Consider the following 25,023-nt stretch of genomic DNA (forward strand, 5'->3'; position numbering starts at 1 on the left):
AGAATCTAGACAGACGTCTTACAGTGCGTTCGTTAATATCAGTTGCTTCATCTTTACGAGCGTGCAATTTGTGAAGTCCCGGACAAGTCCGAACCGTCACGAAATCCGCGAAAATCGGTCAATTTAGTGAAAAATTTAATTCTTTAATTAAAAAGGCAAAGAACAAAAATGTTTGTAGTCCGACACCTTTTGTTTATATCAAACTGCGACGGAGAAAACATAAGTCGTAGAAGGAATGTCGTCTTATGATCGGTGAAAGATCGAATTCAGCTTTGATTGTGACCTTTCTCGTGACTCTTCTTGCAGACAGAGCATTCAACATAGCCACAAAAATATTAGAATGGTGGCTAGCATTGGAAAAATGATACTTACTATGTTACATAATAATAAACATGCACTTTCACAACTTGTAAACTTTTATTCCTCGAACGGTATAACGGACAATATGCAAGCCGTGGAAAACGCTATGTTGCTTTCCACCGTAAACAACCCGATTTTATCTGTGACGGCGCACACTACAGCCGAAATATAAGAAGACATTCAGCAGATTTTAAAACTGATTTCGCGATTTCCCGGTTTACGGGCAACAATTAAAACATGCTACTGTCGCTGCAGTCGAACATTTAACACTTCGCAGGCGATTTGAAGAATAGGAAAAGCTACCGTACGAGACAACCCTGTGACCTAATGGATAAGGCATCGGTCTTCTAAATCGGCGATTGCGGGTTCGAGTCCCGCCAGGGGTACGATTTTTGCAATTGGCACCAACTGAAATTTTACACCCTCTGGTGGTTGTTATTTCTCATTCCGAAGCTGAAATGCCGACAGAATTTTAGTTGTTCGCTCCCGCACAGGGCGTTATCTAATCTTCGGACTGGTTTCGTTTGCAATGCGCAACGCAATAAAGCACGGATAGAACGGAACACGCTGTAACGCGTTCTCGGGCGTAACTTTCGCATCGGTTTCACATGCGCGGAAACAAACTTCCACCTGTTCTTTCTTCTTAGTTGATCGTACGTGCATATCCGAACACAAGTGTTCGGATCAAGTGAGTGAAGTGAGTCGAAAGCAAGTGTCCGTCTTAGGCTATTTCAGTTCAAATATTTAATCTTCTCTTCAGGCGTTTCCAGGCGACGCATCTCGATGGGCTGTCAGTTCTTTCACGCCTTAAAATGTTCGAATTTATTTCGGCCGAGTCAAACAAGTGCTTTGGTGAAAACAATCATAGCACGCAAAAGTACAACTGCTCGTTACAGCTTTTCTTCAAACTGCGCACGAAATGGCGGACTGCCGCCGTAACTGTAGCCTTCGATCTCGACGTCTGCAATGAGAAAAATGAGATAAAATAATGTATGAAATCTCACGAGGTTGGACAAACCCGCTTGGGTTTGTCCAACCTCGTGTTCTCCAAACAAGTCGAATCGCGAAGTTGGAAATTGTTTCTTATATATTTTGACGCCAGACATGAGAAAAAAAAAACAATCACGTCCGTCAAGGCGGATTTGAACGACCGACCTACGGATAGCTATGCCACTACAGTCCACCGCTCTACCAGCTGGAACTATCGACAGAACGAACATAACATCAGTGAATTTACGTCAAGTGCTTTGCTTCCGCGTAACTCGATTCTTCCACAATGTTGCTGCAGATTACGGCTTGCAGTTCAGAGATTTGTCTGCTTACAGAACTAACCGGCGCGATTTCAGCTGGTTCGTAGCGTTACTGTGGCATTCATCCTGTGAGGAAAAAGCCATATCATTACCAAGAAGTCGAGAAGACGCCACATCGTCTGAGTCGAAAGCAAGTTTTCGGTGTTCGGGAGACTAAATACTCACGTAGTGAGACAGTGTCCCGTGTTATCGACAATGCCATCACCCGATCACTCGCAGTCAATATTCCAAGTGCAACTGTTCTTACCAAGCGTTGAGTGGTTGGCGAAAATGCAAGTATCGAAAGATAGGAATGCGCTTCGGGACGAGGTGGCCGATGCGGTTAAGGCGATGGACTACTAATCCATTGGGTTTTACCCGCATGGGTTCAAATCCCACCCTCGTCGGGAACGTACTTTTTGGCCGCGTCTTTTTTTAGATTGCGTTTAGCTGCTCGGAACGATTTTGCGGGGTCAAACGCACGCGAAGAAATCGCATTGTAATATTTCTCTTTAGCCTTGTAATTGTTCTATTCTTACTTAAAACTTTTTGCCAAGGTCGATGGCAAATATTTACGCATTCGTTAACGACCAGCCGTATTTATACGAGTTTTAACATCTTGCATTTACCGGCGTCGCACTTCATCCTTTGTCCATGCAGGGGTTCTGGTTTGCTGTGTGAGAAGTTGTCCAACGACATTTGGTGACGTCACTGTCGACTCGAATCACTATCGTAACTTACAGGCGAACAGCAATTAGTTCGCAAATCCTCTGGTGACAGGATGGTTACGAGTGTATAAAGTTGACGGTTCCATGCTGAACGACTTGTGCATTTGTTTAAGCACGATACAAACCGAAAAAGTTTCAAGTGCAGTTGTTTAGTCATATGGAAGCTCGAACTAACGATTAATTTTTCGGATGAACGTAAAAATATATCTCGAAAATTTCGTATCTCATCTACAGCAAAAGTTAGATGAAATTTTGGAGGACTTCAATATTTTACTGAACGCAGGTGGCATTGGACCTCTAAAACCGCACATAAATAGAAAAAAGTAAATTTGGCTATATTTGTTAGTTTTAAATAATAATTAAATAATGTCAGAGGCAGGTTTCGTATGTTTATTATAAGAAAATTGTACAATATTTTATATTAGGTCTATAGTGAATTAAATTTAGTTATAGTATATATTTGTTTGTGTGCATTGTATATCGAGCTCATTGCAACGTTATATTGCTGGTTAAAATTAAACTAATGAGTCATCAACGTTCCTATTACATAAATATACAGGATAGAATTTCAAACATTGAAATATGTAAAAGTAAAAACAGAAACATCGAGAGATGTATTTGAAAAAGTTCCCAGAGGTATAACTGTATTTTAAGTGTATCGATTAAAATCATAACTGAGACGCATACAAATGTATGTAATATTCTTATGATCAATCAAATAACACTGAAATATATAAGAACTTGTATAAAATATTATTAGATTATAAAAACTAAATGTTGAAACGAATTCAATTCTATGACAAAAAAAAAGAAGAAAGTAAAATCTACGGAGTATGATCTAAAAGGGATTAAGTTTACTTCAACAATATATATCTGTACTTTTACTTTCCAGGCTCTATTATATATGAGTGAAAGTATGCCGAATGGTCAAAATTTGACCCGCCAAAATTTTTTAAATATTTTTCGTGTCATGGAACATTGTAACGACGAATTATGCAAAAAATTCGTGTATTTTTCTGTATATGAGTGGGAGAGGACGATTTTGTTCATTCACTTTAAAGCAGGGATGGGCAACCTGCGGCACGCATTCATATATTTTGCGGCCCGAGACGCATAAAATATGAATAAATATATCAATTTCTCAGCCTAAGGAAGTATGCAGCAAAAATTCAAACGTTATTTTTACAACTTATGTATGTGAATAGTTTTTCCCGCAATGAATTTAGTAAAAATTAAAACAAGAAACCGGCTAACAGACACATCGAAACTAATTTAAAACTAGCAGTGACGAATATTTAACCAAATATTTCCAATATATTACGTTTACATAAGTTCCAGAAGCTAAATTAAGTATACCTAATCTAATTTATAATTATATATGAATAAATAATTCTGATTTACCAACATTTTTTTTCTCTTCCTTTTGTATGCGGCCCGCATCAGTTCAAAAGTCTTAAAATGCGGCCGTTACATAGAAAAAAGTTGCCCATCCCGGCTTTAAAGCATAAAATGTCCTGTACCTTTTGTTCAAAATTTGTGAAATTTGGCAGAGAGGTTTGTGTATTAGGTGAATTAATGTCGTTAAATTTTTGTGGTTAAAGGTCGAGGAGTGGGAAGATAGTGTGGTGTTGTTCGTCGTATTTCGAGTGGAATCCGGCTTAATAAAAGTTTTACTCGTTATTAGCATTTATCGTTTTTTGGTGAAACATTTGTCTAACTTCGAAATTAAGCTTTCTCCCATTTTATAATAATTGAAAGTATTAAAAGATTTTTAAAAAAGTATCGTAACATATTTAAAACAAATGTATTTTATATTATTACAATGAAAGGGTTATCACACATACGAAAACAATTAATGTTTTATATAGCTTCTAAAATGCATTTCGACACCGGTGTTAATGGTCCTCGTCAGTTAAGTGAGCATCTGTTAAATATAAGGCAAAAAATTGTCCGAAAGAATTTATTACAACACTCGGGCCCACCAGTGGCCAAGCGGTTCCGTTCCCTGAACAGTGGGAGTTCGGTCGTGAGTCGGCAGGACGGGCTGGCCACGTGGAATTTTCTGGGTTTTTTCCACCTCTGTAACGCCTATATGGGGCCAGTTACCCTTAAAAAGACCTCCCAAAAGGCATCTCCCTAGGCAGATCGCCAAGTGTTGCGTTGCCGTGACTTAACAAGCAAACAAACATATTACAAAACGATAAAATGCTAAAACTATTAATCATCAAGTGTTTAACAAACCGTACATTTGGCTGTCGACAACTTTACAATTGCGCTGAGAACATCTTGACAATATATTGCGCCACACAGTGGTTTATATAAAAGATATATTGTTATTGTTTCTCAGGTGTTGCTGTCAATGCCGAATTGGTAATGAAAAACATAGACGAAAAAATACAAGATATTCCTGGTGTAAAGAGTGTGATATGTAGATGACTATTTATTAATTTATAATAATAAAATAACAAATGATAAAACAATATTAAATATAATAAATAATATAGATGAAAATATAAAATTTGATATTGAATTAGAAAAACAGAACCAAATAAATTTCTTAGACATTTGTGAGGTTGCCGAATTCGAGATTTCCAAATGTCAGGACTTATCGTATGTGGGGTGAAGGAAAGTGAGGCAAATAGCTGCAGTGACAAACAAACCCGTTTATTTACACTGTCTTACAATCTAGTGTGTCTTGCGTGTCTTGTCTTCTGGTGGCTCTTGATGGTTCGGTTGTTGGCCCCGGGGCAGACAGTTGATGCTCGACCGTGGGAGGTTGTGACGAATGGTGAAAGCCCGAAGTTCAATCGGATGGTGTCCACTTGTAGAGGCAGGGAAAAGTCTGGACAGTTGATTATAGTTGTTAGCTGGGGAAAGTCTGAACAGTGGTTGACACGGACAGAAGCTGGGAGAAGTCTTCACAAGGGAAGGCAGAGAAAAGTCTGCTTTGCCCTTGAAATCCAGGTTTTTATAAGATCTTTCTCCCCTGGATCTCCAGCTCCTGATTGGTCGGTTTCCTGTCTCTAGGCAGACGACCGACCTTTTCGAGCTATGAAAGGTTTAAATTCGACACTGTGTTTTATTCCGATCAAGGGAATTTAATCGCAACTTGAAACCTCTGCTCGTATTCAATTGTTTCGAATTCTTATAAGTCTGATACATAATATCAGCGCTGCATCTCCTTTTAAGGTTAAAAAAAGAACATTTTTCTCTCGATTAATAGCTTTAATATTTCCCGATTTAAAGTATCCTTCCAATTTCTACGAGATCAGAATCAAAAGCTTGTTCCCTTGATTTGACATTTTTATGATATCAAAAACACATGAGCTCGAGTATCGCTCGGGCTTCACACATTACAATAACTAATGAAGTTGACAAATTCTCATTTAAAACGTATAAAAAAAAATATGTAACGTAAATAAAACCATCAACTATTACTCTAGCATTCCAGACACTATTAAAAAGTATACGTACTGTACATGATGGCTTTTAAAAAATATATATACAAGATCTACTAATAATACAGAACAAAAAATGGAATTAAAAGAATTAGATAATAAGTTTATATTGAATGATTACCCAATGAATAATCTAAAACTTTGGCACAAACAGTGTTATAAAAACAGATTTAATACTAAATATAAAAAAGACAAAAAATATAAAGCATTTCCCTATATTAATAACATTTTTAAAGACTGCAGCAAGATTCTAAAAAAAGAAAATATAATTTTGGCCCCATCTTTGACCAATAAAATTTCACATAGCGTTTACAGAGGGGACAGGAAAAACTACAAAACGAATGTTGATAAATTTAAAAAAGCAGGTGTTGTTTATAAAATTAATTGTAACTGTCAAAACCCCAAAAAATATATCGGTGAAACTAGTAAGATGTCAGAATTAAAGAACACGAAGCAGCTATAAGATTAAAAAAATATGTCATCGTGATTCAGCCACATCAAAAATAGTAATTGCCAGATTGACAGAAAAAATATAAAAATACTCCATTCCGAAAAAGATAAGTACAAACGTAAATTTAAAGAACATATTGAAATCATAAATCTAATAGTGAAAATTTAGTTAATATTTCAAACGGTATGCAAATTGATCAACAGTGGTATAATATGGTAGAGGGCGCGACGGTAAAAGAGTAACTTCAGAGTAATAAACTGTAATGTATTGCAAATGAATGAAAGGAAATATATTGTAAAAGTATGTATTTTTTCTTAATTTGTTAAACAATTCTCGTTATCATTGTAAATAGCGTATAAAATAGTATAATTACAGTTATTACAAACTTTTATTTTAGGATAAGAAAAACACCTTGGAGAAGTTTTAAATAATGTATTTACGGAAATTTCTATTATATGTTATAAAAATAACAAAGGAGGTATGTATTCTATGTATTATATGTTGTAAAAAATTAGTCTTTATTATTATTAATAACGGATATATTATAATTACGGTCACTTTGTTGTTATTTTTTAAAAAGGTGAAAACCTTTGTGAATTTGATTGTCGTATTTAAGAAAATCTTTTTAATATTATCCGATATATGGCCATGGTTTGTGAAAACAAAACCAGAATTATCATATGAATGGGATGAAAAAATTTTTATATAAAAAAAGCGGTGAGCCCCTTGTTAGGGCCTTAGGTATAAATAAGATATTTTAATGTCAAATATAATCTACACGCGTCAAAATTGTTAAATGAGTAATTATAGTTTAATGTTAGTAGAATTACACCGAAGAAGGGCTTAGAAATTAAATAAACCCGAAATGCATATGGAAATATAATAAAAGAAGTACGTAACCTGATGGCTGTGTGATAGTCTACCGAAATTATTTTTATTCGGATTAAAAAGAGACATTTAAAGAAAAACAAGAGCTTTATGGATTTTTTACTTCTCATACACCAACGAACCCTAACTACAGAATCGTATACAGACTCCCTACCGCATCTTGATCTTTCCCCATTTCGAGTAGTGTACTGAACTTTAATACATGCACGAACGTGCACAACATACTTCAGTATCACCATTTTAGTCGCTCCATGCGCATGTCTTTCCGCTATCGTATTCTTATAGATTATTACCATGTCAAATTCGCTTATACTGTAACCCCATGAACTGCACTGACCACCTGTACTAAGTTGCTTGATTGGTTATCTATAAAAAAGATTAATGGCTTATTGTTAAATGGTAAAAGTATCATGACAGTTGGCGTCACACTGGGTTTTAAATGTAGTTAATGCAACTCGTTGCCGGATTTTTAGAAAGTTCATTGGTTTTATGTGTAACAATATTCAAACTGAAGAAAGAACTAAAGTTCAGAAATGCACTTCAGTTAATCGTAATAATTCTATTATATAAATTATAGCGTTTTTGCGATATCTAAAAAACTTATTAAGCTGTAGTTATTTGCTTCCTAGTGTATGATCAGGCCTGACATATTGTTTAAGACTCTTTTGTTGTTGTGAAAACAAATATGTTAAATAATATTAGAATTATTTTATGTGAATCTATAACAAGGCAAAGTTCGTTTTCTATCCGACCACGAACAAAGAATTAAGTCGAACAGTTAACAAATTAATATCATTCCTTTCCAGGATCATCAACGACCATCATTTGTCGCTACGGCTGCAGTGACGTAGTCTCAGGCATAAAAATATAAATAAAACAGAAAATATTGCGCGCTCGTTCTAGACAACTGGATTCATTGTAAATTTGAACCTTCCTGTATCTCGAAAACGACCTCAAGGAAGTCAATTTCATTTAATTTTTTACTTCCTTCATGAAAGAAGAAAAGTTTAAACTTTATTTTATATATCACGAGAGGAGTGTAAAATGAAAAAAGTTTAACAAAATCGACCTATAAAATTTGCAGGACGAATCAACCGTGTAATCCTCATAAGAGTCTTCTGTAACGTTCCGGCTGAATTAACGGATTGCCAAAGAATTGTTTTATTGTGAGAAAGACTAGTCATCGCCGACTCGTGTCGCGACAGGATTGGTCGAATCTGGACCAATAGCGGATATTGTACAAACCGTTGAGTTTAAACGAGCACTGGACCTACTAAAAAACATTATTCAACGGTCATAAAAATTATATTTTTATTAATGATATCTCCAAAGTTAAGTTAGTCAAACCTGTTTTTATTTGTGCTGTATAGTTGGCGACTAGTCTCATGCCTTTTGTCATGTCTCACGTTGACTTATTCTAGCATAAATGAACTTATTATAGTATTATTATTGCATGAATATGCAAAAAATGAAATAATTTATTTTTTAAGTCAACAAAACACCACCTGGACAAAAATATGTAAAACAGACGATAGACAAGACGATGCAGTCAAGTGCTGACAGCTGTAGTCAATAAATTCTACGTCTGATTTAATTACGTTAATTAAACCTTCAAAGTGCTTTCACATTCCTGGACCATTAAGACAAGATTCATTTCAAAGCGTAAATTGAAGGTAAATGTACTGTATTATTTTTTCTATTAAAATAAAAATCCTAAAATTTTATATCTGATGTTTAGACATAATCCCTGAAAATGAATGAGAGCAAAAAACAAAGCAAAGAGGAAGGTAATTTCCTTAGAAACTAAGACTACGATTTTAAAACAAGTTATTTTCTATGTGAGACTTTTTTTATGCGGTGCACACTCGGTAAGTAATCCTACAATTTTTTGTTTATAGCATAAATTACTATTTTTAGTATCTTGGGAAACCGACACGAACTGCGGTAAAACTTCTGTTAACCTAACGGGTACTTTACGCGGATTCGAGATTAGTTTGCCAGCCCTGGGCTTTTACGTGTGCACCAAAAAATTAGTAAGAATACGACAATATCAAGTCAAAGCAAAAGTTTCAAAAATATTTAATTAGTAAATCGAATTTAACCATGTACAATTGTCTATAATCCAAAACAAAATTTATTAACGAAAATCAACAAGTCAACCCGACAATAAAAATCAGCTACAGCTTAACTTAACCCTTTCGTCCCTGAATATAAATTATGATCCAAAATCAAAGATACAATAAAGGTGAGTTACTTTAAAGTCAAATTGAAGATTTTTTGTGAAAGAAATTAAATTTAATTAATTGGGTGGTCAAGGGGGGATGGTACATATTTGTACCAATAGGGTTTTTACATGGTACATATATGTACCAGCAGGTAAAAAATTACAACATATGCTTCAGAATCACTTTATTGCAAATAATACATTTAAAAAAAATATATATTATTTGGTATGGTACAACATGAAACAGTCTTTACACAAAGGAATTTGACATTCTTGACAAACCGTTTTTGTTCTTTTTTGTTTTTTTTCCTCTGCACATCGAGCACATCTTCTTCTTGTTTGACCTTCTACAGGAAGATGCAATGCTGTTCCAAAAAGTTTCTTTTTTTTTGAAGAAGGCCCTCTTTTTGGTAATGGTAAATTGCTGTTTTTCTTTTCTTCAGCAATCAAATTTTCAGAAAGATCTACCAAAAATGTTAGATAAGAAACTTTCTTTGCATTCCTTCTCAAGTCATTGTACATAATCCATGCATTTGTTACACACATACTTAGACAAGTGTAAAATACTTTTTTCCACCATTTGGTGGATTTTCTCTCTTGATTATACAGACTTATATATTGATCAGCTCGATCAACTCCACCCATTTTCTGTCGATATAGAGCTATGGCTTGTGGACAGTCTATTGTTACTTGTTCACCTGTCTTAGTTTTTTTAGTAATTTTTGTCAAATCAGGTTTGTGGCAATTACTCATTACTAAAACTTCCTTTGTGTCTTGCCATTTTACACACAATATTCCTGTGTCAGTACATCTGAATGTAAATTCTCCTCGTTTGAGTTTGTCTGGCATGCCAGGTACATTTTTGCGGTTAGCCATAATAGTACCTATTGCAGGAAAGTTAATAGTTTCCAATAGATTTACACCAGTAAAAAAGCGATCAAAACACAGGACTACATCAGGTACTTTTATTGTTGCTGCAAGCGATTTGACAACACGTTCTCCAAGAGTTACTGATTTATCTGCTACTGGTGAATCTTTACCAGAGTATACATTTATATCATATGTGTATCCAGAATCAGAGTCGCAACGAAGCCATAATTTGATGCCCCGTTTTATCGGTTTTAGGGGCATATACTGTTTCAACGAAGATCGTCCTTTGAATTTAGTCATTGATTCATCTATACTCTGAAACTGACTATCTTCCCGACATTTACTAAAGGTGTATTTCAAGCAAGAAATTAATTCATCGACATAATATGTTTTTGTAGCATTTGCAGGCTTTTCTGGGGGAGCAAAGTAAAGTTTAGAAATTACAAGCATAAATCGATCACGAGAAATAGTATTTTGAATAGATCGATTTCCCATTGACTCTTTTTGACTCCAATAGTTTTTTAGGCTAGGAAGATGGTTATATGACATTATGAGCATACACCCTAGCATTTTCTGGATTTCACCTTTATCAGTTAGTTTTTCTTTTTTTTTCTTAGCTTTGTTTAGCTTCAGAAGACGCTGATTAGTACAATTTACTATATGTAAATATAGAGAATGAGGGAAAACTTTATGAAATATTTTCAATGGACTTGATTGCTTTGTGATGTCCACAAGCAGTTTACAACTTCTTTCAGGAGGGATGATTTTAGCAGGCTCAAATAAATCATCTGGAACTGTCCAATGAATAAGACGATTGAGAGAACTCTGATTAGAAATATTAATATTTTGTTGTTGCTCACAATCACTAGAGAAACTAGTTTCTGAATCCTCCACATATACTTGACAGTTTTTAGACGTTGAAGGTTTTCCAAGATCATCTTGGCTATAGCTGTATTCACCTTCTGACCCATCATCAGTCGGTTCATATTCATTGGAAGATGAAACAGAAATGTCAGAAATATAGTCATCCATACAATCGAAAGTCTTCTGGGATAATATTGATCTTTTCATTTTAATACTGAAATAAAAATGTGTTCATCAAAAGACCTGTTGGTACATATGTGTACCATTAAAAAATCCGGCTGGTACTTATGTGTACCATGTGAAAAAATAGCAAAATAAAAACGAAACTATAAGTTAAATCTATTTACCTGAATATTGACAAGGATTATACATATAAATCTTCTAAAATATATAAAATTTTACTGATATAGACAACGAAAACTAAGAATTTTTTAACAAAGATACTCAAAAAATCTAATCTTTCGTCGATACACGTGTAGTATACGTTAAGCGAATGACTAAATCGCCCTCTACAGTTGCCAGTTCCTTAGCGATAAAGCAAAATCCCGATATGGTACAAAATTCCTTTGTCTGTAATGCATTTTCTAAATTTCAGGTATTTTAAAATTTTTGTGGTACCTATGTGTACCACTAGGGACGAGCTTAACTTAAGATTAATTTCCCTTTGGAAATTCGACAAATCAAATACTTAGGAACTAAACGTCTATCCGTCACCTCACTATACTAGGAACCTGTTTCCTCAATCCTTTATCGTCAAATCGAATTCCTCTTTAATTAAACACCCTGGATCGCCTAATTCTCAATCTGGACGTAGCTCGAATTTTTCATTTAGTAGTACACCTCGACCGTCTTTCTTTCTGCACTTCTCCTCCGGTTTATATGGAGATTCTGGCCTTGATTCGCCTTTTCTCCGATAGACGGCGCCACCTCCCTACGAGAAGCGGCCTGTCCGTATTATGTACAGTACATCTCAAGGCTTGCTAAGTGAGCTTTTGGATTGTTGGCCGCGTTCGGCCAGTAAAGCGGGGCCAATGACATGCTCCGGCCCAAATCCCGGCGGGCCGCCGCGTACTTCGGGCAATGCAACCAGTAGTGCGCCGTAGTCTCCTCGTCCCCGCAATGCGGGCACCCGTTAGTGAAGTGTAGCCCCCTCGAATACAAAAACCCGTGGAGGGACCTCGATCGTCTTCGGTTAGCGTGCTGGTTTTATGCTGTGAGGTGACGTCACAATTCAGCTAGGTTACTCCCCTTATTTACATACTTACTTGTTAGTTTTTCTAACATCAAATTTCTTTCTGGCAGCTTCAATTCTCCGACAAAATCTTATAAACCGTTTACAAAGCATTTAGCACAATTTTCTGGGATGTTTTATGACGGTTTAGTAAGTATTTCTTTTCTAGTGAGAGTGGGGATCCCCCTCCATTTTTTTTCTGCGGACTGTTTATTTCCGCTGGGCAGCACAAGTGCGCTTGATTTTTCCTACGGCGCTCGTTCTTTTGTGAGTTGGTTTATTATCTTCTTTTTTGGTTACTAATAAGAGAGTGGTGGGCGTCTTAAGGTCCCTTCGTCCTAACTAAACATAAGCCCCAAACAAAATATAATAAAACGAAAAACAATAATAAAATAAAAATAACGCTCGGACTCCGTTCCTTACAATAGTTTATATGGATTATTGCCAAAAAATTATAGTGATTTGTAAATGTTGAATCAAATTAGTCTAGAATCGATTAATTTTATGGAAGAAAACCTTTCAAACAGCCGTAGCCCCTAAACTGCACACATGCCGGGTTGTGATTGGCTCATGTATTTGACTCGTACAACACTGATTCATATAACGCGGAACGTATCTACCGTGTTATAGGGGGCTTCTCTATATTATTATTAGATGTGTTTTTTTTTGCGTTTTTGACAGCGTTTTAGTAGGATACACCATGAGAAATTCGGTATATTATAATTTTTATTTGTAATAGGAATTTATTATTTATACCAAGGAATGACATCGCTGCTGCTAGAACGCCCACTAGGGGGCGTCCCGGGCTACTAGTTTTTAAAATGAATGAAAATAGTCTTGGTTCACGGGCGTATGCAAAGAAAGCAAATGAGGCAATTTTCTTCCGAAATCGAACAAACAATTCCACAAATTTATTTTCACGTCATTAGTACAGATCAAGATTTATGAACAAAAACGGGGGGCACACTTTTGCACACGGCACCGAGAGGCTTCCGCTCGAGCCCCTACGGTAACTTTTCGACACTAGGTGGCGTTTTTTGTCTATTAATGGAGTGACGTTTGTCAGACGTTAGTAAGTTGAGAGTGAGAATCTACGGAGTTGTCTTTGTTAGTTGTCTATGGTTGAAGAAGTTCATTAAAATTTCTTTTAATCTGTTACTTGGAAGCTAAATATGGATAGAAAGATGGCACGTTCGGGTCTATGGGCAGAAGACCGGGAGAAAAGTCTATCGCACAAGGTAATTGGTTAAACCAAATCAAAATGCTTCGTGTATGAACTGTATTTTAAAGAAGTCCAAACAGATTTATAGAACTTTGAGAAAAATTGAACCAAATCCTTCTTTAATTTTAAAAATGAAGAGATGAGAGTTTAAATACCTTTTTAATTAAGTTGTTTTATTTTTATGATAATTACTGAATGAAACACGTGGGTTTGTTTTCAATTTATTTGACAGCTTACCACGTGCTTCTTTACGATTTATTTCTGACTAATTAGACTACTATTTTATCATTAGATCTACACTTTAAATCGCATTTATTGTTTATTGCAAATTTGTTCGTTCTATAAAAAAACTTAAAAAATAAATAAATTAATTTCTTTAAATAAATTAGTAAGATTGACAGAAAGTTAGCAACAATGTTATACTTTTTAATTATATTTTACAGATTGAAAGTATAAAGATCAAATCTGCAAATGACTTGGTACCAACGGTAAACGTTGCAGCAAAAATTTTTACTGAAAATTCTGTTGTTAACGGCGAACTCAATGAACCTGGTACGATGAATTTTATTGTTATCGCTTAAAAATTGGCAATAAACTGGTTTAAATCCATTAAATTTCTTTGTTTTTTTCTAAATTTATTGCAATTTTTCAGATATTAATGCTAAAGTGATTAACCGTATTATACGAATATTATTTTATTAAAGAAATTGAATATGTCTTGACTTATTTTCCTTATGTTTTTAGAAATTTCCCTTGGGGAGGCATCGTTAATGAGAAAATTTTTACATACAAAACTTATTCGTACTTCTGAAAATCTGGAAGTTGAGAAAAAGAATCCAAATTCTCCTTTATTTTCCGTCAAATCTTTCGAAGAATTAAACTTGTAAGTGTAATTTTTAACATTTTAAAATAAATATTATGTTCGATCCCATATTTAAGTGAAAAGTGTTATTCGTTATAGTATTAATTGACATGGCTATATATTTATGTTTAAAACAGTATAATTTTAGATGAGTTTTTAAATTCTTTATTGGATATTTCTGTAAATAAATATAACACGCGAAGAAAATGACTTTAAAACGTAAACAGAATATAGTAAACAATTAGAAATTTCAACGTATTTTGACTATAAATTGAATATAATATCTCATCAATTGTTATTTTTACAATTATTTTGTTATATTTTAGTAACATAATAAAACAAGTTACACATTTCTATTCATATGTGCAGGCGTCCAGAACTTCTGAGAGGTGTTTACGAAATGGGATTCAATGCGCCATCTAAAATACAAGAAACAACAGTTCCAACGTTACTTGCGGATCCGTAAGTACATTTACTTTCCTACTTTATTTATAAATGTGCAGTTTGCAACTATAAAGTATGTAATTGCGATAATTTTTGTCATAAAACAGAGCTCAAAACCTGATCGCTCAGTCTCAGAGTGGAACGGGAAAAACTGCCGCTTTTTTGCTGGCCGGTTTGAACAGAGTGGATCCACATAAGAGATTTCCACAGGTAATCTTTTATGTTAATTTTATTTAATATAAGAAACTTGTCAAAACATTGAATTTAGGAAGCAAATAGAAACTTTACGAGTGAAAAAGGTTTCTAAATTGAATTCATTTTATTGCGAATTCAGTTATTAATTCTGTCGCCAACCTATGAGTTAGCAGAACAGACCGGATGTGTTGCAAAGCAAATGACAAAATTCTCTTCGAGAATTGGAATTTGTCTTGCGGTGAAAGGAGAGACACGTAAGTCTTGTTTTAAAATACAATCGTCTTCTGTCTGACTTACTCACCAATATTCCTGCTTCACAGATGAGGAGTGATCAAAATCGGTCTAGAAGCGCCAGTTGAAACTTTTCATCTATGAAGTTTAAAATTTAGAAAAGTAATCATGAAATAATTGCTTATTTTTTTGCTTTAGTAGGCAGAAGTGAAAAGATATCGGAGCAAGTTATTATTGGAACCCCTGGAAAAATGTTAGATTGGAGCAGGAGATTCAAATTGTTCGATCTTAAGAAAATTAAGGTGTTTGTACTGGATGAAGCCGATATCATGATCGCCACCCAAGGCCATCACGATCAATCAATCCGAATTCACAAGTAAGTTAAAGCGTATCTTGACCTTTTTTAATGAAATCCTGTGTAAAATTTAAAAAAAAGACATATATCTATAATTATAATCTATGAAGTTATTTTTAGCTTTTTTAATGTGTCCTGCGAGTGGTTGATGAGAGAATTAACGGCTTATGTCTTTAACAGTCAACTTTCACCCGAGTGCCAGATGATGATGTTTTCTGCCACTTACACTGAAGAAATTATGGCTTTTGCCAAATTGATTGTACCTAATGCAGTTGTTATACGGCTGAAGAAAGAAGACGAGAGCCTGAACAACATCAAACAGTATTACGTGTTTTGCCGGAATATTGAGGAGAAATTTAATGCAATATCGAATATATACGGAGTTTTATCCATTGGCCAGGCAATTATATTTTGCCAGGTAAGTTTTGTTTATTTATGTATATTGTAAACTATACAATATACATAAATAAATAAATAATTGCGAATTAATTAAAATGATTAATTATGAAAAATTAGACTGAAATTAAGCTTCTTATTTAAAATGTTTTTGTAAGAAATTAGTAACATTGTTAATACGCCATTGAATATCATTTATAATTAAGGCAAAAATTTGCGTAACAGCAGAGAAATGAGAAAATACTCATTAAATATTTCATTTCTTATAATAAAAACTTGAAATATTTTAAATGAATATTGCAGACAAGACGTGCTGCTGCTTGGCTGTCCGAAAAGATGAGAAAAGAGGGACACGCAGTTGCCCTTTTATCTGGTGATTTGTCCAACGAGCAACGAATTGCTGTTATCAAGATGTTTAGAGATGCAAAAATGAAGGTCCTCATTACAACCAACGTTTGTGCGAGAGGTATGCGAGTTCTTATTATTGGTAAATTAATAGAAATTGCATTCATTTCGACATAATAAGATGCAATTTTTTTTTCATAGGTATCGATATCGAACAAGTTACTTTAGTGGTAAACTTTGATTTGCCCGTCGATCAGAATGGTAACGTGGATTGCCAGACCTATCTTCATAGAATTGGGCGTACAGGGAGGTTCGGAAAATCTGGAATTGCCATAAACATGATAGATGGAAAAAGAACAATGGACATGTTGGAAAAAATTGAAGATTGCTTCAGTAAGTGAAATGTGATAATTATACTGGTTTTTCTGTTTTCTTTAACACGTAAATGTGTGCAGAAAAACAAATATTTTAATTGTTATACTGCACACTCAAAAATATTTTTTATTTTTAGACTTTTGTTAAATTAATTTAAACAAATTCATTTAAAATAAGTGTAATGTAGAAAGTAATTGCAAGTGCAATTCTTTGGCCGAAGCTTTAGCAAATTCATAGCAAATTTTTGAATTTTTAATTTAGTAATTAGATGACTTAAGTTTGAACACGGATGGAAATTTTAAACGTGACGAATTTTCTGTTTCAGAGCTCAAGATCACTCGATTGGATGCCGAGGACGTAGACCAAATCGAAACACTCGAACAGAATTGAGTCCTAGGATACGATTTGTGCCGTAAAATTTTGCATTATATTTCTATGTTTGATATGACGAAAGCATACCGAGTTTTAATTTGTATGTGATTATCAGTAAACAGATAATCTAAAATAATCAATGTTATTATTTTAATACACTTTCCCGTGAGAAGGTCGCCTTACAGATGCTGTATAGTGTTTTTTAATGGCAAAGATTTTTAGTTGTAAATAATTTTATTTACTTTAATGATAATTGTGGCTTAAGTTTTCTTTGATATTTATTTATTACAAAACAGAATGGGGCGAAACATCTTAACATAAGCATCTAAATCAGCAATGTGGGTTTATTAAGCAGTTGGAGATTGTCTTCTTTTCCATTCTAACTTTTAAAGTTAAAAGATCCAACTTCTTTTCCATTCTAATTCTTGCAAGATCTTTTAATTCTAAGAAGAAATTTAAAGTTGGATCTTTAAATTCTTGCAGATTTTATTATATCATCTAAAGATCGAAAACTTTATCATTGATGAGGATTATTGATTGGTCAGATATTGTGCTCCGTTTCATTCTAACTTTAAAAATCTACATCCACATTTAGTTGTTATTTATGTGTGTGCAAATTTCTTTCTGAAATCTAAAAATCTGCATCTTCATTCTCATCTGCATTCTTCATTGATGTGGATACAGATTTCTACATGCTATGATAACATTAATTAAATATTAATTATGTATATTGAAAGAATCTATGTTTTTTGACGTACAGTACCTAGCAATCAATTTTTGACTTTGTTCTAAAGTTTTTTTTGCCACGGAAGCGATTTCGGGTTGTTCGTAGTGGTACGCTGGCATTTATCCAGTAAGGTAAAAAGCCGTATCACTACAGAGAAGACGTCACATCGTCCGAGTCTAAATCAAGTTTCTAGTGTTCGGGAGACGAAATACGCCGTGAGACAATGTCCCGTGTTATCGACAATGCCGTTACTCGATCACTAGCCACGCTACTGCAACCAATATTCTGAGTGCAACTGTAGTTGCCAAGCGTTGGCGAAAATGCAAATATAAGAAGATAGTAACGCCCCTCCGACTCCCGTCAGGGGCAACCGTCTTCAACTGACTTTCAGACAGAATTTCAGACAGAATTTCAGTTATGCTAAATGTTCGCCTCCGCACAGGACGTTATCTACGATCTTCGGACTAGTTTCGTTTGGACTGCGCAGCGCCAATAAAGCACGGATGAAACGGAACACTTTGTAACACATATTTCGGATGTCACTTCCGCATCGGCTTGACATGCGCGGAAACAAACTTCCACCTGTTCTTTCTTCTTAGTTGATCGTACGTGCATACCCGAACACAAGTGTCAGTATTACGCTATTTCGGTTCAAATATTGAATACAGTAAGACCTCGCTTAACACGGAGATGCGTTCCTAGACGACAAAGCGCTAAACAAAACAGCGTTAAACGAGATCATTTTAACAGAGTAAATAGGGAAAGGAGAACACGCAACCAAATATAAACAGATTTTACTTTAATTTTAACTTGTTTTTATATTAATTTGCTTAATAATACAGTAGAGTATCGATTATCCGACTCCCGATCAACCGTTACATCGCTTAACCGACCGCGTTCTAGTCGGCAAATTCAAATGTTCGCTAGTGATGTGGCGCTACAATATTTGGCTATTTCTTGGCTACTTTAATATTATTTTTGTTAAATTTTTGCGTGTTTTAGCTGGAAACACTGACTCGACCATGAAAGGGAAGCCAGTATTTAAACCAGGCTTAATTTTCTATTATTTATTTATTTCTGTATTTATTTTGTGCAAAATAAAGAAATAATTTAACGATGATTATTATTTTGTTAAAAAATTTTGTTAGGCTTAACATCGATGAAAATTTAACGCGAAGTAGGTTAATAGCGATATACTAATATGCTTATTACATGGGATATACTAATATACTAATACACTATACTAATAATGTATTTTTTCATACTTTTCGGTTATCCGTTTTTTCACTTATCCGACCAACCTCAGTCCCCAATTGAGTCGGATAATCGATGCTCTACTGCAGAGCTTCTTAAACTTTTTTTATTCACGACCCCATTTATGATTGTGATTTTTTCGCGTCCCCCCAAAATATATATAAAATAAAGATATATAAATATTTTGCAATATACATATGAAATACAATGAAAATACACATATATATTGAAGATGTATACAAATTTGCAAAAACAATAATGGTTCACTCTTGTGTTACAATGGAACAGAGACAACTAAATACACTGAAAAGCAACAACACTACACTAGTTCACACTACAGTCAGTGTTGCTGAATCGTCTCGCTGCACCAGAAGTGACACAAAGTTCAATTCACGAAACCTACGACACAAAGCATGCCATTTTCAAACACTCACAAATTATTTTCAATATTTTGCATTAAAATCTCGTGACCCCAAGATTTCGCTAAGCGACCCCAAATGGCGTCGCGACCCATAGTTTAAGAAGCCCTGCTCTACTGTATATGTTAAATAACACAAACAGAAAATCGCATCCAAAACGCCTCGTTTTGCTTTTGCACTCCTTTAAAAATTTGGATCATTCGCTACGATTTGATCGACGATTTCGGTTATCGTTACCAAACCCTTACTCAGGAAATCTGTAGTACGTTCTTTGGGTTCTTCGTTTACAGAATCACTATTTTCCAGTTTTATATGAATTCCAGTTCCTCCAGTTCTTAAAGGTCGGCTTTGGCAAGACTCTCACCAGAAACTTGCAGTAACTCCTCAATATCCTGCTCGTCTACATCTAGTCCTGCTGGATCGATTAGGTTGAGTTTGATTAACCTAACGCTAGGCTCTTCTCGATGAGAATTCTTGGATACCTTCAGCCATAACTTCTTCCACACTCCGTTCATGCATTTATCAGTTAATTCTTGCTAAGCGAAGTCGATATTGCCTATGACATCCATGATGTTATATTTTTTCCGAAATTGCACCAAACAAACATAGTGCTGTACTTTTCTTAAATCTATGACGAATTGCAACCTTTTGCTAACTGGTTAGTGTTCATAAATAATCGCATTATACACTAATCAATGAAATACCGCGATAATTTGAATCAGCGTAAATTTTGAGCTATTTTTAAGGCTTCGAGCAGACCGCGTTATATCGAATCAGTGTTAAGCAGCTGTGAGTTCTTTCACGCCTTCATATGTTCGAATTTATGTCGGTCGAGTCGAATGAATGCTTTGGTGAAAACAATCACAGCGCCAAAAGTACAACTGCTCGTTACAGCTTTTCTCTTAATTTTGCGCAAAATCGCGGACTGTCGCCTTCGATCGCGACATCTGCAATGAAAAATGAAATAAAAAAATAACAAAACTCTCGCTGGGCGAGTTTTTAGGCATACACGTGCTCTCGAAACGACATGTATCGCATAGATTGTGAATTGATTCTCATAAGTTTTGACGCCAAACGTGAGAAAAAAGCAATCAAATCCGTCAAGGCGGATTTGAACCACCGACCTACAGATAGCTATGCCGCTACAGTCCACCGCTTTACAGCTGAGCTATCGACGGAACGAACCAAATGTCTGCGAATTTACGTGAAGTGCTTCGCTTCCGCGTAACTCGTTTCTTCCACAATGTTGTTGCAGATTAGGGCTTGCAGTTCAGCGATTTGTCTGCCTGCAGAACTAACCTGAGCGATTTCAGGATGTTCATAGTGGTACGCTAGCATTCATCCAGTAAAGTAAAAAGCCATCTCACTACAGTCATACATACATACATACATACATTCTTTATTTAGGTACAAAAGTACATTTCTCGGCCCCGCGTATGCATTACCGAGAGGTTTGTAAAATATTAAATAGAGTAACATTGAGTAAATATATATATACATTAGTACAGTTAAAGTAATTAAAGAATAAATAGAATAAGTACATATGTATATGTAAGAACAATATAGTATTTGTAATAATAATTCATAGTGTTTAAATGAATAAATTAAATGAACAAAAAACAAAACAAAACAAAAAAAAAAAAAAGATTATAGTTATTATAGGTAATTATAGTTGCTGAAAACTGTAGGCACATCCGTGGTAGTCATAGTTTTATTCAGCAATTAAAATGTCGAAATGTTTGCCTGTAGGAAAAGCAGAGATCCAAAATGGAGAATGCCTGATGAGTGGTCTACAGGTGATCCAGTATGTCTATAGTTTAAGACACTTTGCCTTTAACAAGGCGCAACTCTCAGACGATGTAGAGTTCACGCACTAAGGGACGACCTAAAAGCAGCACCTCTCAATGCACAACTGAAGCAAACATAAACACATTGGTTTCCACAAAAAACTGAAATTTCGTACTACAGTTAAAAACACGTCGTATACATCAGGGCACGTTGATTACTTGAAACACGCTGAACACTAAGATATCGAGGCACACAGAGAAAACCCATTGCACAGATTTAGGAGCTTGCCGAAACTTATTCGAAGCACACTTGACCCATTGAAAACACCACAATGATATGTTGAGACACACTCAAGCACATTGAATTGATTTAAACATTGAAACACACTAAGCACTAAGCCTATTAGGCACACTAATGCATACGAAGCACATTAAAACACTTATGAACATACTGAAGACACATTGGAGGACGTTGAGGCACTTAAGTGGTAAATTAAGAAAGCTAAACTAAAAGTCTAGAATTCGTTGAAAGATATTATAGACATGTTGATCTCACTAAACCTGCCAAGCGCGTTGAAGGAAATTAATGAACACCACTGTAAAAAAAAAAAAAAAAAAAAAAAAGGTCGGTCGGTTTGCTCCCGACGAGACCATTGAAGATTACAGTAGTTCACCACACCTATAAGTTCAATATCAAAGGAGCACTTCTCCATCGAAACGTTTTATTAATAACGTAGGTTGTTCGTTAAGCATCTCACCCGTAAGGGTTGACACTGACATAGTAATTTCTCTGTTCCATCATAAGCTGTTAAAAGTACATTTCTAGCTGGTGAGTATTACACTTCTTAGAGTGTGCTTTATCAGTACACAGATTGCCGTTCTTAGTGTGTGCTCTGTTAGTACTCAAATTAATAAAACAGGCTGCGGTACAAGCTGGTAGTTAGAACTCGCCAGTACAAATGTATTCTGTCAGTACATATAGTTAATACAGTACTTCCTTTCGTAGGGCAATCACTAAGATAGTTAATGTTTAGTTGATTAGGAGAAAGCACCTGGTCATCGCTTCACTCAAAGTATAGACACTTTTATTAAAGAGAAATTGAGTATAGAATATCAATGATGGATGTAGTATGTAAATGGAATTGAATATAAGCAATGATACACCAAGTTATTTTATACTAAAGATATACTAATTATATATGAGTTGATTTGCAATTTTAACAGTTTGTTTGGCAAGTTTTATAAAAGCATTGTAAACATTTTTGTTTATCCAAATATCTGATAAGTTGCATGGCCATCTCACACCAAGCTCCTCCATCAGTACCCTTAGTTCTTGTCTTTCTCTCTCAGTCATTACACAATTATAGAAGTAGTGTTTCGAGCCATCTATGATATGGCAAGTAGGGCATTCATTCGATGTCCTATTAGTGAATCTGGCCAGATAGCTGGCGAACTTCCCATGGCCAGTAAAGAATTGAGTGGTATAATAATTCGGGGTAAACCATTTTAATTTATAAAATTGTTGTATATCCGGTATGTAATCATAAGTTATATGACTTCTGTTTTCGTTCCATCTATCTTGCCAATTGTACATTGTGTCTTCCCATAACATTCGTCGTAAGGTACGCTGACTGAGTTTATTATAGTTTATTATCAAAGAGGTATTCTCTGCAGCCTGCTTGGCCAAGGTGTCAGCTCTTTCATTTCCAGTTGTTCCCTGGTGGGCTCTAACCCAGGTAACAGTATAATTACAGTTAGATAAGCGTATTAATTGTCTAATCTCCTCAGCAATTGGATGCAATTTAGTACTGTTTATAATATTAAGTGCTGACAGGGAATCCGTATATATATGTATATGAGCATTGTCATATGAATCCTTAGTCCAATTTATTGCCAATTTAATAGCGAGCATTTCTGCTTGAAAAACCGTGCAGCAAGTGTCTAATCTAATTGTCTGATTATAAATTTCATCATTATTAATATACGCAACAAAGCTGCATCCAACCAGCTTTGTTGCGTATCACTACAGTCAAGAAGACGCCACATCGCTCGAGTCAAAATTGAGTTTTCAGTGTTCGGCAGACGAAATACGCTGTGAGACAGTGTTCCGTGTTATCGCCAATGCCATCACCCGATCACTCGTCATGCTACATCAGCCAATATTTCGAGTCAGTACCGTAACTAGGCGGGTGCAACTGGTGCACTTGGAAGGGTGCCCAAAATACATGTGTTTGTTTTATTATTTTTCGAAACCTAATTAATTAAGGGGCCTAAATTCAAATTCTTGCACAGGGCACATGGAATGGCTAGTTACGGCACTGATCCTAGTGCAACTGTTATTGCCAAGCGTTGAGTGGTTGGCGAAAATGCAAGTATCGAAAGATAGGAATAAGCTTCGTGACGAGGTGGCCGAGGGGTTAAAGCGATGGACTGCTAATCCATTGGGTTTTACTCGCGTGGGTTCAAATCCCACCCTCGTCGGGAACGTACTTTTTGGCCGCGTCTTTTTTTAGCTTGCGTTTAGTTCGGAGCGATCTTGCGGGGTCAAACGCACGCGAAGAAATCGCATTGTAATATTTCTCTTTAGCCTTGTAATCTTTCTATTTTTACATAAAACTTTTTCCAAAGTCAATGGCGAATATTTATGCATTCGTTAACGACCAGCCGTATTTATACGAGTTTTAACATCCTGCATTTACTGGCGTCACACTTCATCTTTTGTCCACGCAGGGGTTCTAGTTTGCTGTGTGAGAAGTTGTCCAACGACATTTGGTGACGTCACAGTCGACTCGAATCACTATCTTAACTTACAGGCGAACATCAATTAGTTCGCAAATCCTCTGGTGACATGATGGTTACGAGTGTATAAAGTTGACGGTTCCAGGCTAAACGACTTGTGCATTTATTTAAGCACGACACAAGCTGAAGAAGTTTCAAGTGCGGTTGTTTAGTAATATGACACTTCGAACTAACGATTCATTTTTCGGATGAACGTAAAAATATATCTCGAAAATTTCGTATCTCATCTACAGCAAAAGTTAGGTGAAATTTTGGAGGACTTCAATATTTTACTGAACGCCGGTGGCATTGGTCCTCTAGCACCGCACATAAATAGAGATAAGTAAATTTGGCTATATTTGTTAGTTTAAATAATAACTAAATAATGTCAGAGGCAGGTTTCGTATGTTTATTATAAGAAAATTTGTACAATATTTTATATTAGGTCTATAGTGAATTAAATTTAGTTATAGTATATATTTGTTTGTGTGCATTGTATATCGAGCTCATTGCAACGTTATATTGCTGGTTAAAATTAAACTAATGAGTCATCAACGTTCCTATTACATAAATATACAGGATAGAATTTCAAACATTGAAATATGTAAAAGTAAAAACAGAAACATCGAGAGATGTATTTGAAAAAGTTCCCAGAGGTATAACTGTATTTTAAGTGTATCGATTAAAATCATAACTGAGACGCATACAAATGTATGTAATATTCTTATGATCAATCAAATAACACTGAAATATATAAGAACTTGTATAAAATATTGTAAGATTATAAAAACTAAATGTTAAACGAACGTTTTCTATGACAAAAAATAGAGAGCAAAATCTACCGAGTGTGATCTAAAAAAGACGCGGACGCAAGCTTGATGGCAGTTTCTGTACCTGT

At 35.1% G+C, this 25,023-nt stretch overlaps 2 protein-coding genes and 2 non-coding genes across 4 annotated transcripts; 3 read left to right on the forward strand and 1 right to left on the reverse strand.

The window, feature by feature from the left end:
- Positions 1 to 1,973: 1,973 nt before the first annotated feature.
- TRNAS-ACU (transfer RNA serine (anticodon ACU)) lies at positions 1,974 to 2,056 on the forward strand. The gene has a single exon. It is a non-coding gene; the product is annotated as a tRNA-Ser (tRNA).
- Positions 2,057 to 9,617: 7,561 nt separating this feature from the next.
- Positions 9,618 to 11,339, reverse strand: LOC136976843 (piggyBac transposable element-derived protein 4-like). The gene has a single exon (XM_067272231.1). It carries the CDS (start codon positions 11,337 to 11,339, stop codon positions 9,618 to 9,620), a length of 1,722 nt encoding a protein of 573 aa, XP_067128332.1.
- Positions 11,340 to 14,337: 2,998 nt separating this feature from the next.
- On the forward strand, positions 14,338 to 17,178 carry LOC136976823 (ATP-dependent RNA helicase DDX19A-like). Its single transcript, XM_067272211.1, has 9 exons — positions 14,338 to 14,468; positions 14,817 to 14,909; positions 14,999 to 15,101; positions 15,226 to 15,340; positions 15,516 to 15,693; positions 15,853 to 16,090; positions 16,372 to 16,534; positions 16,615 to 16,806; positions 17,114 to 17,178. The coding sequence occupies exons 1-9, from the start codon at positions 14,356 to 14,358 to the stop codon at positions 17,176 to 17,178; spliced, it is 1,260 nt and encodes a 419-aa protein (XP_067128312.1). The 5' UTR covers positions 14,338 to 14,355.
- Positions 17,179 to 23,746: 6,568 nt separating this feature from the next.
- TRNAS-GCU (transfer RNA serine (anticodon GCU)) lies at positions 23,747 to 23,828 on the forward strand. Its single transcript has one exon. It is a non-coding gene; the product is annotated as a tRNA-Ser (tRNA).
- The last annotated feature ends 1,195 nt before the right edge of the window (positions 23,829 to 25,023 follow it).

Source organism: Centruroides vittatus, unplaced genomic scaffold, assembly GCF_030686945.1.
Source record: "Centruroides vittatus isolate TY-2023 unplaced genomic scaffold, ASM3068694v2 contig_425, whole genome shotgun sequence".
Taxonomy (NCBI): domain Eukaryota; kingdom Metazoa; phylum Arthropoda; class Arachnida; order Scorpiones; family Buthidae; genus Centruroides; species Centruroides vittatus.